Source organism: Gopherus flavomarginatus, chromosome 8, assembly GCF_025201925.1.
Source record: "Gopherus flavomarginatus isolate rGopFla2 chromosome 8, rGopFla2.mat.asm, whole genome shotgun sequence".
NCBI classification, from domain to species: domain Eukaryota; kingdom Metazoa; phylum Chordata; order Testudines; family Testudinidae; genus Gopherus; species Gopherus flavomarginatus.
In genome coordinates this window covers 93,420-106,692 of record NC_066624.1, presented here as the reverse complement: position 1 = coordinate 106,692, position 13,273 = coordinate 93,420, and the positions used below count along the sequence as shown (strand labels likewise).

At 48.3% G+C, this 13,273-nt stretch overlaps 1 protein-coding gene across 3 annotated transcripts in view; it reads left to right on the top strand.

Annotated features, from left to right (window-relative positions):
• OGT (O-linked N-acetylglucosamine (GlcNAc) transferase) overlaps positions 1 to 13,273 on the top strand; it is a 91,014-nt gene that overhangs the window by 73,362 nt on the left and 4,379 nt on the right. For all 3 annotated transcript variants that reach the window (XM_050964896.1, XM_050964895.1, XM_050964897.1), the window contains one exon: positions 10,686 to 10,838. In XM_050964896.1, the coding sequence (XP_050820853.1) occupies positions 10,686 to 10,838 (153 nt within the window). The remainder of the gene's footprint in view (positions 1 to 10,685; positions 10,839 to 13,273) is intronic.

Genomic DNA, 13,273 nt, shown 5'->3' with positions numbered 1-13,273 from the left:
GAAAGTAGTTAAGGACATAGAGGTCAATGGTAATTGTGACGAATTGCAACACGGATTTACTAAAGGTAGATCGTGCCAAACCAATCTGATCTCCTTCTTTGAGAAGGTGACGGATTACTTAGATAAAGGATATGCGGTAGATATAATTTACCTAGATTTCAGTAAGGCGTTCGACACGGTTCCGCACACGGAGCTGTTAGTTAAATTGGAAAAGCTGGGAGTGAATATGAAAGTTGTAAGGTGGATAAGGAACTGGTTAAAGGGGAGACTCCAGAGGGTCGTATTGAAAGGTGAACTGTCGGACTGGAAGGAGGTCACCAGTGGAGTCCCTCAAGGATCGGTTTTGGGACCAATCTTATTTAACCTTTTTATTACTGACCTTGGCACAAAGAGCGGGAATGTGCTAATAAAATTTGCGGATGACACGAAGCTGGGGGGTATTGCTAACACGGAGAAGGACAGGGATACTATTCAGGAAGATCTGAACCACCTTGTAAACTGGAGTAATAGAAATAGGATGAAATACAATAGTGAAAAGTGCAAGGTCATGCATTTAGAAATTAATAATAAGAATTTTGGATATACGTTGGGGGCGCATCAGTTGGAAGCGACGGAGGAGGAGAAGGACCTTGGGGTACTGGTTGATAGCAGGATGACTATGAGTCGCCAATGTGATACGGCTGTTAAAAAAGCAAATGCGATTTTGGGATGCATCAGGCGGGGTATTTCCTGCAAGGATAAGGAGGTGTTAGTACCGTTGTATACGGCGTTGGTGAGACCCCATCTGGAATACTGTGTGCAGTTCTGGTGTCCCATGTTCAAGAAGGATGAATTCAAACTGGAACAGGTTCAGAGACGGGCTACGAGGATGATCCGAGGAATGGAAAAACTGCCTTATGAAAGGAGACTCAAAGAGCTTGGCTTGTTTAGCCTGGCCAAAAGAAGGCTGAGGGGGGATATGCTCGCCCTATACAAATATATCAGAGGGGTTAACGTTAGGGAGGGAGAGGAATTATTTAAGTTTAATACTAATGTAGCCACGAGGACGAATGGGTATAAACTGGATATTAGGAAGTTTAGACTTGAAATTAGACGAAGGTATCTGACCATTAGGGGAGTGAAGTTCTGGAATAGCCTTCCGAGGGAAGTAGTAGGGGCAAAAGACTTTCCTGGCTTTAAGACAAAGCTTGATAAGTATATGGAGGGGATGTTATGATAGGATCGTTAATTTGGGCAATAGATCTTGAATTACCACCAGACAGGTCTGCTCAGTGGTCTGCGGGGAGATGTTGCATGCGATGGGTACTGAGTTGCTGCGGAGAATTCCTTCTTGGGTGCTAGCTGGTGACTCTTGCCCACATGCTCAGGGTTTAGCTGATCGCCATATTTGGGGTCGGGAAGGAATTTTCCTCCAGGGCGGATTGGCAGGTGCCCTGGAGGTTTTTCGCCTTCCCCTGCAGCGTGGGGCACGGGTCGCTTGCTGGTGGTGTCTCTGCAGCTTGAGGTCTTCAAACCATTTTTGAGGATTTCAATAACTCGGTCCTGGGATAGGGGTTGTTATAAAATTGGATGGGTGGGGTTCTGTGGCCTGCCTTGTGCAGGAGGTCAGACTAGATGATCAGATTGGTCCCTTCTGACCTATGAGTCTATGAGTCTATGAGTCTATTAGTTCTGACACATATTGGAACCGTAGATGGAGAAATCATGGTTCAAGAGAGAGGCCTCTTGCTCTGCTGCTTTTCCTAATACAAATGCATATGTGCATTGTTTGGCTTCCTTTGAGGAAGGTCATTTGCCTTCTCATTGTTCCATGTGCAGCACCTTCTCACTCTGGGCCAGAAAGGGGCATCAGAATCTTCTCCAAGCAGTGTCATTGCAGGAAGCATTAGTGGCTAAACCTTCTGGTTCCAAAACACTGTGATAAACCAGTACTTGAAGAAAAGCCTCATCTTAGACCCTGATGGGATTAAAAAGCCCAGTAATGTCCCATTTCAGGCATTTGTCTGTGTGCCTGGAACAAAAACCTATGGTCCTTGTCATTGTGATACGTAAAGATTAGATCCAACCAAACATGCTTTAAAATCAACTGGTCTGGATAACTTTCATCCAAGAGTTTAAAAAGAACTGGTTGAAGAGCTTGCTTGACCATAATGTTGATATTCCCCCTCCCACCCCAAAGTAAATGGTGGAACACTAGAGAAATTGTAGAAGACTGGAAGGAAGCCAGATTTGTGCTGATATTTAAAAAGGATAAGGGGGATAACTCAGGTAATTACAACCCTGTCAGTCTGCCATTAATCCCAGACAAGATAATGGAGTGGCTGATATGGGACTTGATTAATCAAGAATTAAAGGAGAGGATTATAATTAATACCAGTCATCATGGGTTTATGGAAAATAGATTGTCAAACTATCATTTTTTTACTTAGATTATATTGTGTCAACATCTTTTTCAAGATAATATACTTAATCAAAATGTCAGATGTCTTACAGAAGTTTAAGAATTTAGAACAATACAAAATTAACATGGCATATATTAAATGGATTAAAAGCTGGTTAACTGATAGCTCTTAATGTAATTGTAAATGGGGGATCATCATCGAGCAGCTGCTTTTGTAAAGTGGTCCTGCAAGGATCCATTCCTGGACCTGTGCTGTTTAAAACTTTCATCAATTACCTGGAAGAGAACACAAAATCATAACTGATAGTTTACAGATGACACAAATTGGAGTGTGAGCATGTCTGGAATACTGCATCCAGTTCCGGTATCCTTCTTGAATTGTGGATGTTGATAAATTAGTGAGGGTTAAGAGAAGAATCATGAGAATAATTAAAGCTTAGAAAATGTCTTTACAGTGAAAGACACAAGGAGCTCAGTCTGCTTTATATCAACAGAGAGAAGGTTAAGGGGCAACATGAGTCTTTTAGTATTTATGTGGGGAACATATTTGATCATGGATTCCTTGATCTAACTGACAAACGTATAGCAAAATCCAATGTCTGGAAGTTGAAGATAGACAAATTCAGACTGGAAAATAAGGTGTAAATTTTTAACAGTAAGGGTAATTATCCAGTGGAACAGTTTTACCTACAGTTGTGGTGGAGTCTCCATCTGTTTTAAAATCAAGATAGAATTTTTTTTAAAAGAGATGCTCTAGTTCAGAAGAAATTATTTTGGGGAAAATTCTATGGTCTTTGTGATGTAGGAGGTTAGACTATGAATTTTGGCTTTTCATATAATTAAGCCATTGTTCTTCTTTGAGTGCTTGCTCATATCCATTCCAGGTAGGTGTGCACGCGCTGCGTGCACGTTCGTCAGAGATTTTTACCCTAGCAACACTCAGTGGGCCGGCAGGGCGCCCCCTGGAGTGGTGCTGCTATGGCACCCAATATATACCCCTGCCGGCCCCACCACTCCTCAGTTCCTTCTTACTGCCCGTGTTGGTCGTTGGAACAGTGGAGCGTGGCTTAGCTGATCTCCACCTCCCTAGCTCTTTGCTCGTTTATATAGTTATTGTGTACATAGTTAGTTTTATATAGTTCTAGTTAACTTTTATATTAGTAGTTGTATAGTAGTTGTGTATATAGTTAGAGAGTCAGGGGTTATCCCCTTCTCCTCCCCCGGTATCAGGGCCCATGCCCGGGTCACCAGGCTTCAGACCTTGCGCAGCGTGTCATCAGCTGATGCCCACAGGAGATCCGCACGACTCCTGTTTAAAGTGTCTGGGAGAATCCCACCTTGCGGACAAGTGCCGAATCTGCAAGGCGTTCAAGCCCCGGACAAAGAAAGAGCGGGACATTCGCCTCAAGCAACTCTTGATGGAGGCAGCTCTAACTCCTCCATCTTCGGCACCGGGGACGAGTGCTTCCTCCGCACCGGAGTGCACGGTTCCAGTGAAGACTCTTCGGCACCAGCCTTCGCCGGCTCAACCCGCTGGCAGGCACCGATCCCTCTCCCCGAGGAGCAAGAGGCATAAGACTCCTGCGGCACCTGTGTCTACGCCGCAGTCGGAGCGTACATCTAAGGTGGACTGCCCGGCACCGTCAACTGCTGCAGCACCGCTTGCCTCCGCACCGTCGATTCCGGTCTCTCAGGAGTCGTCGAGTCCGGTGCCAACCAGCTCCCCAGTGCACGCTGTGGTCGAGCTCGTCGTGCCCTTGACGCCGGAAACTTTTTCCACGGCTCGGGAGCTAATTACTCTGATGGAGCCTGAGCTGCCCCAACCCCTGGCACCGCTGGTGCAGGTTCTTCAGTCACTGGGCAAGCCCGCCATGATGAGGCCATCTTCGCCGGACACTGTGCAACGCTGCCGGTCCCGATCCAGGTCTCGCAGACGCTCTCGATCTCGACATCGTTCCCGCTCTTGGCGCTGCTCACAGTCCCGGTACTGCTCTCCATCCCGGTACCGGTCGTACTCGTGGCACCGATCGATATCCCAGTCTCCATCACGGTATTCTCAGCATCGGTCCAGATCCCGGCACCGCCGTACCTCTCGCAGCAGATCTCTCTGCATGGCGATATGAGGCACCGGTCGACCTCCCGGCACCGCGCTGGTCGCAGGTCCCGGTCCCGCTCCTGGCACCGCTATGACTCTCAGTACCGTTCGCTGGTACCGTGCAGACAGGAGTCCGATGGACACAGAGACCTGGTCCAAACGACTTCAGCTCCTCCGTGGCCCTTGCGTCATCCATTCGTCTCCTCTCTACGGAGACTCGGATAAGCACGCCTATGGCCCGGACCACGGACCTCATCAGTGGTCCTTTTGGACACCTTGGGCGTATCATCAAGCCCAAGGTGATCCGACTGGCTCGCCACTCAGAGCACCATGTGCCCGAGGCCACCGTCAGCCGACCTCTCCCCGCTGACACAGAGGGAAACTGTGCACGCACTGGAACCGCATGACCTTCCAGAGACGGAGGTCCCCCCGGACCAGGCATCAGTGCAGATCACACTTGTCCCAGGGCTGTCATCCTCCTCTTCCCCGGATGAGGCAGTAGCGGGGACGTCATCATCGGGACCACCTCCATTTGACCTCCGGTCTCACCAGGACCTTCTGCGGGGGTTCGCCCATAATATCAACCTGTCGGTAGAGGAGATCCCAGAGGTGGAGGACCCGGTGATTAGCATCTTATCCGCAGAGACACTCACCAGAGTGGCTCTCCCATTCATCCGTTCAATACAGGCTAGAGCTGACACCATCTGGCAATCTCCGGCTTCCATCCCACCCACAGCCAAGGGGGTCGAACGGAAGTACATGGTGCCTTCCAAGCGGTATGAGTACCTCTGTGTGCACCCTGCTCCGTGTTCCTTGGTGGTACAGTCTGTCAACGAACGGGAGCGCCACAGTCAACAAGCCCCCGCGCCTAAATCTAGAGAAGCCTGGCGCATGGACTTGTTGGGACGAAAAATCTATTCTGCGGGAGGTCTCCAACTCCGCACAGCGAACCAACAAGCCCTCCTCGGCAGATACAGCTACAACACCTGGGAGGCTGTCGGGAAGTTTGCTGAGTTGGTTCCGCAGGATTCCCGCCAGGAATTTACAGCACTCCTGGAGGAGGGGAAGAGGGTCGCGAGGACCTCATTACAAGCATCATTAGATGCCGCTGATTCGGCTGCCAGAACAGTCGCTTCTGACATAGCCAGGTGCCATATATCATGGTTGCAAGTGTCCGGCCTGCCACCTGAGTTGCAACATACGGTTCAAGACTTGCCGTTTGATGGCCAAGGCTTGTTTTCACAAAAGACGGACCCCAGACTGCAGAGTCTGAAGGACAACAGAGTAATTATGTGTTGGTTGGGAATGCATACGCCTCAGACTCAAAGACGGTCCTTCCGTTCTCAACCGCAGCGCCCTTACCCCCCACCTCGGCCACGGCAAGACTTTGCCAGAAGACGAGGTCGTACTAATTGCAGACATCAGTCTGGACCTCAAGGGGGCAACAATTCCGGTCCCACCAAACCAACGCTGGGACCCAAAGCAAACTTTTGAGGGTGCGCCCGAAAGCAGTGTACCAATTGCCTCCCCGGAACCCTTTCAATTCTACAACCGCCTTTCCCCGTTCCTTCCGGCGTGGTCCCAGTTGACGTCAGATCGTTGGGTCCTACGCACGGTGGAGCTTGGATACCGTCTTCAGTTTGTTTCACCTCCTCCCTTCCACCCCCCCTCCTCATCCCTCTTCAGGGACCCCTCTTACAAGCAACTCCTCATCCAGGAGGTCCACAAGCTCCTCTCAATCAGAGCTATAGAGGAGGTACCTGAGGAGTTATGGGGCAAGGGGTTTTATTCCCGATATTTCCTCATTTCCAAGGCGAAAGGGGGCCTTTGGCCTATCCTAGACCTGCAAGGACTGAACAAATTCATCAAAAAGTTCAAGTTCTGCATGGTATCCCTGGGAACCATTATTTCTTCCCTGGATCCTGGAGATTGGTACGCCGCTCTCGACATGCAGGATGCATATTTCCACGTAGCAATTTATCCCTCTCACAGGAGGTATCTGCGCTTTGTGGTAAACCACCGTCACTACCAGTTTACTGTCCTCCTTTGGCCTCTCCTCGTCCCCGCGGGTGTTCACGAAGTGTATGGCGGTTGTCACTGCTTCCCTACGCCGTCGTCAGATACACGTCTTCCCTTACCTCGACGACTGGCTCATCCGAGGGCCCTCTGAGGCACAAGTCGTCAGCCATGTGGCCGTTATCAAGGACCTATTTCTGCGTCTAGGCCTGATCATCAACTTAGACAAGTCCACTCTGGTGCCTATGCAGAGGATAGAGTTTATCGGGGCAATGCTGGACTCCAACCTTGCGACAGCCAGTTTACCCCCCCACCGGTTTCAGGCCATAGTCTCACTTGTCCAAGGTCTTCAGCGGTTTCCAACAACCTCTGCCTGCACTTGCCTTGGTCTCCTCTGTCACATAGCTGCATGCACATTTGTTAGAAAGCACGCCAGGCTGTGAGTGTGTCCTCTCCAAATCTGGCTTGCTTCCGTCTATCGGCCACGCAGAGACGCCATAGACATCATTCTGACAATTCCGCCGAGCATTCTCGGCTCCCTCGACTGGTGGCAAACGCCCTCCCAGGTGTGTGCAGGACGACCGTTCCATCCTCTCCAGCCCTCCATGTCCCTAACAACGGACGCGTCTTCGCTGGGTTGGGGTGCTCACCTAGGACGCCTGCACACCCAAGGCCTTTGGTCGTCTCAGGAGTTGACTCTACACATCAATCTCCGGGAGCTGAGAGCGGTCCGGCTGGCGTGCCAAGCATTTCAGCGCCATCTGCAGGGCCATTGTGTTGCAGTCTTTACGGACAACACAGCGGTCATGTATTCTATAAACAAACAGGGAAGGACGTGGTCCTCCCCCTTGTGTCAGGAAGCGATACTACTGTGGGACTTGGGCATAGCCCACTCCATAGACCTAGTAGCCTCCTTCCTCCCAGGAGTCCGGAACACGCTCGCAGATCGCCTGAGCAGGTCCTTCCTGGCGCACAAGTGGGCCATCCGTCCGGACATTCTCCATTCAGTTTTCCAGAGTTGGGGCTTTCCCCAAATAGACCTCTTTGCCTCCAGGGACAACAGGAAATGCCAGGTGTTCTCCTCCCTGCAAGGTCGCTGTCAGACGCGTTCCTCATTCCGTGGATAGGCCACTTCTGCTATGCGTTCCCTCCGTTTCCTCTGGTCCACCGAGTTCTGATCAAGATGCGCAGAGACAAAGCCCGCCTTATCCTGATCGCTCCGGCTTGGCCGAGGCAGCATTGGTACACCATGCTGCTCGACCTGTCTCTGTCCGACCCGATTCCCTTGCCACTCTGCCCAGATCTGATCACGCAGGACTTCGGCAGGCTACACCACCCGGACCTGCAGTCCCTTCATCTCACTGCATGGTTGCTGGCTGGTTGAGCCGATCGGAGTTGCGTTGTTCCGCCGCAGTGCAACAAGTGCTGCTGGGGAGCAAAAAGCCCTCCACGTGATCAACGTACCTTGCTAAATGGAAGCGCTTCTGTCACTGGTTCACTCAGCGGGACCTTTCTCCACAGGCTGTATCGGTCCCCACCATCTTGGACTATTTATGGTCTCTCAAAGAGCAAGGTCTAGTGATCTCTTTGCTAAGAGTGCACCTTGCAGCTATTTCCACCTTCCATCCTGGGGAGGCTGGCAGTTCCGTTTTCTCCCATCCTGTAGTTTTCCAGATTCCTCAAGGGCGTGGAGCGACTCTACCCACGAGTCAGACAAACAGCCCCTACCTGGGACCTGAACCTCGTCTTGGCTAGGCTCATGGGGCCCCCCTTTGATCCTTTAGCCACATGTTTGCTCCTGTACCTGTCCTGGAAGACAGCGTTCCTAGTTGCTGTCACCTCGGCGAGATGAGTCTCGGAACTTTGAGCTTTGACTGTGGATCCTCCATATACGGTGTTCCATAAGGACAAGGTACAGCTGCGACCACACCCGGCGTTCCTCCATAAGGTCGTCTCCTCCTTTCATGTCAATCAGGACATCTTCCTGCCAGTCTTCTTTCCAAAACCACATTCATCGCGAAGGGAACAGCAGCTGCATACTCTGGATGTCTGCAGGGCTCTTGCGTTTTACATCAAGAGGACCAAATCCTTCTGACATTCACCTCAGCTATTTGTAGCGGTGGCGGAACATATGAAGGGCATGGCAATCTCTTCCCAACGGATTGCTTCTTGAGTGACATCCTGTATTCGGACATGCTACGACTTGGCTCATGTTCCGACTGGCCATCTTACCGCCCACTCTACTCGGGCTCAAGCCTCATCTGCCGCGTTCTTGGCCTATGTTCCCATACAGGAAATCTGCCACACGGCCACCTGGTCTTCCATCCACACCTTTGCATCGCACTACGCATTGGTCCAACAATCTAGAGACAATGCCGCCTTGGGCTCAGCGGTCTTACATTCCGCAACGTCTTGCTTCGACCCCACCGCCTAGGTAAGGCTTGGGAATCACCTAACTGGAATGGATATGAGCAAGCACTCGAAGAAGAAAAGACGGTTACTCACCTTTGTAACTGTTGTTCTTCGAGATGTGTTGCTCATATCCATTCCACACCCGCCCTCCTTCCCCACTGTCGGAGTAGCTGGCAAGAAGGAACTGAGGAGCGGTGGGACCGGCAGGGGTATATATCGGGCGCCATAGTGGCGCCACTCCAGGGGGCACCCTGCCAGCCCACCGAGTGTCGCTAGGGTAAAAATCTCCGAACGTGCACGCAGCGCGTGCACACCTAACCGGAATGGATATAAGCAACACATCTCGAAGAACAACAGTTACAAAGGTGAGTAACAGTCTTTTATGACTCATAGAAAACTCCTCAAATTCACACTTATACAGAATCAAACCACTCATGGTGTGACATCTTTTCTTGGATCAGGGGAGCTAGAGAGTGTAATCAATACTCTGTTCCAACATTTCAGACTGCAAAACCACCTTCCTAATATGGCATGAGGTCATATGAGCCTTCTCTGAGTTATTGCCCTGTATTTAAAAGGGCTGAAGAAAGGCAGCCACAAAGGGAACCATCAGCCACAAAGGGAACCATCAGAAGTCTCTTGTCTGGATCAGCTACTGTGTCTGATGCTGAGGGAACAGCCTCCTTTACTTGTCAGTTGTCCAGATATAGATGCTATCTCTTCTCCCTCTTTTGTTTTTTATATGGCCCCCATCACTATAGTATCTTAGCTCTTCAGTCTTTAATGTAGTTATTCTTAGCTCCTCTTTACCCCAGAGAGGGATGTAAGTGGCTTGCCCAGGTCACACAGGAAGTCTTGAACAGAGCAAGGAATTGAGTTGGGTCTCCCAAGTCCTAGGCTAGTGCTCTAACTGCTGGAGCATCTTTCCCGTCTGGATCTGAATGTTCAAACTTTGCAAGATAGCAATGTGAATTCATCATACTCCTTCCTTCTAGAAGATATACTTGTTCTTCACCTAGAAGTGTCCCAATTGGACTTGACTAAATGAGTCCATGGAAGCATCCTCTGTTAATATGGGAATATGTCTAATTCATAGAGCTGCCACTTAATGCTCCTTTCATATTTTCACAAAATATATTAGTTGGTGCTGTCTAAAGCTGAAGCACAATTTCAGGCAGTATTACCATGTCTATTTAACTGAACCTCTTTATCCCACTGTATGGAGGTAGGAGTACTACTTGTCAAACACACGAGTGTGGGAATGTGCAGAGGCCACATGAAGAAAGGAAATATACTCACCTATAATTGACATTCTTTTGAGACGACCTCTGCACACTTTCCTTCTTCCTCAGTCGTACTTTCAACTTGAGACAGGAGGAGGAGGTGGTGTTAGAAGAAACAGAGAGTCAGCATGCCATGCCTCCTTTATAGCTTTGTCCACCAGATGTTTAGAGCTGTGAGGGGAAGGGCAGGAAGTGTGCAAGTGCTCCAGTAGGTTTTGTTCCTAGAAGGTTCCACTAATCCAGGTTGCACCATGAGTACATTCCAAGTGTGTGAACGTGCAGCTATCCTCTCAAAATATTTTGGTTACTAGTTAGTAACTTTCCTTTTTCCTTATATTTGACATAACTTGAATCAACTCTTCAGGTAAGAATTCATGCTATTAAACACTTTACTGTATTATTTCATTAGGTACCCTGTGGTCTGAGTTTCAGTGCTCTAAATTAGCTGTATAGTTGAACTTTCTTATATTCTTCCTAGATTAACAACAAGGCAGCAACTGGAGAAGAGGTTCCACGTACCATCATTGTTACCACCCGCTCTCAGTATGGGTTACCAGAGGATGCTGTTGTGTACTGTAACTTTAACCAGCTATATAAGATTGACCCTTCCACTTTACAGATGTGGGCTAACGTGAGTAATTATGTTTGCTACTAAGTCTCAGATCAGATCTCCATAATTTAACTGCTGTCTTGTTTACAGGAATGGTTTTAAAATGAGCAACAGATCTTGAATTTAAATTGCCTCTATTCAGGTCAGGGAAAGACTTCAGTTTCCTTGCCTGGTTTGTTGAGAATATTTATTTGGCATGAACCTTTTTGAATCCTTACAACAGTCTCCAGAATAAGGGATTGGATAATAATGGGATTTGGAATCTCTTTAGGTCCCATTATAAATCGGATCCAAGTTGGGAGTTGAGTGAAAATTGTTAACCTTCTGACAGCTTTTTCATAGTCAGTGTGTAATAAGCTGTTTAGTCCTGTCCAATTTACACCACTACAAGTGGCCCTTATTTGCACCATTATCTGTGCTCTTACCTGACAAGTCAATCATTAGATGGGTACAGAGGCTGAACATCTCACTTCAGGTCAGAGTGACAGGGAATGGATCACTAGATGATTACCTGTTCTGTTCATTCCCTCTGATGCACCTGGGATTGGCCACTGTCAGAAGACAGGATACTGGGCCCTTGGTCTGACCCAGTGTGGCTGTTCTTATGTTGAGGCGTACTGATGAGGCACTGTAGGGAAGCTTTGCACTGTTGATAAATGCGAAGTAATGCACATTGGAAAACATAATCCCAACTATACATATAAAATGATGGGATCTAAATTAGCTGTTACCAGTCAAGAAAGAGATCTTGGAGTCATTTTGGATAGTTCTCTGAAAACATCCACTCAATGTGTAGCGGCAGTCAAAAAAGCGAACAGAATGTTGGGAATCATTAAAGGATAGATAATGGGGCAATGTGATATTTTCTGCCTTTATATAAATCCACGGTACACCCACATCGTGAATACTGTATGCAGATGTGGTCGCCCATTCTCAAAGAAGATATATTGGAATTGGAAAAGGTTCAGAAAAGAGCAACAAGAAGAATTAGAGGCATGGAACGGCCGTATGAGGAGAGATTAATAAGACTGGGACTTTTCAGCTTGGAAAAGAGATGACTAAGGGGAGAATATGATAGTGGTCTATAAAATCATGACTGGTGTGGAGAAAGTCAATAAGGAAGTTCATTTACTCCTCATAACACAAGAACTAGGGGACACCAAATGGAATTAATAGGCAGCAGGTTTAAAACAAACACAAGGAAGTATTTTTTCACACAATGCACAGTGAACCTGTGGAACGCCTTGCCAGAGGATGTTGTGAAGGCCAAGACTATAACGGTTCAAAAATGAATTAGATAAATTCATGGAGGATAGGTCTATCAGTGGCTGATGGGCAGGGATGGGTCCCTAGCCTCTGTTTGCCAGAAGGTGGGAATGGGCAACAGGGGATGGATCACTTGATGATTACCTGTTCTGTTCATTCCTTCTGGGGCACTTGGGATTGGCCACTGTCAGAAGACATGATGCTGGGCTAGATGGATCTTTGGTCTGACCCAGTATGGCTGTTCTTATTCACTTCTGCATAGTGCTCCCTGTAAATAAATTGGAATCTTCAATCTCCAAGGCTGTGACTCCAGCATTTTCATCAATGCTAAATTCACCTCGTTGTTTCATCTGCTGTGGGTACACACCCCTTTGTGCTGCCATTTGCAAACATGACTTTGACCTAAACTGTGGTACAAAAGCAAAATGAGAGGTGCATGCTGTATCCACTCTGCTCTTCAGGTCATATCCCAGAAGCTTGCACTTACTGTTTGACGCATTGTCTGACTGACTTGCACTTTCACTTTGAAAGTGAGGCATTTCACAAATCCAGGTTTTTTCAGTCTTTCCTTGTAGGTCACGTTTTCTAGACCTTTAGTGCTTTTTCTCTCTCTTGACTTCCTGTAGTTCTGCAGTTCTCAAAATTTATTATACTGTGACCCCCTTCTAGTAACAAAAATTACTACATGACCTGGGAGCCGGGACTGGAGCTGAAGCCTGAGCCGAGGTCCAAGACCTTGCCAATGGAGGATGGGGGTGAGGAAGGAGGGGCGTGAATCCCTTGGGCTTCGGCTTCAACCCCTGTCCCCAGCAAGTCTGTTGCCAACCCAGGACACTCCACTGAAATGGGGTTGCCACCCACTTTGGGTTCCCAGTTCACAGTTTGAGAACCGCTGCTCCAGTTTGTCAACATCTAATAACCACAGTTGGGGAAAGAACTGTGCACAGTACTCCAGCTAAGGCCTTATCAATCAGTGCTTAGTAGAGTGGAAGAATTACGTCTTCTGTCTTGCTTACAGCACTCCTGCTAATAGATCCCACAGTGTTGTTTGCTTGTTTTGCAACAGTATTACATTGTTGACTCAAAACAAGCAAACGTCATTCTGGGATGTATTAGCGGGGGTGCTGTAAGCAAGACAAGACAGCACTGATTGATAATGCCTCAGCTGGAGTACTGTGTGTAGTTCCAGG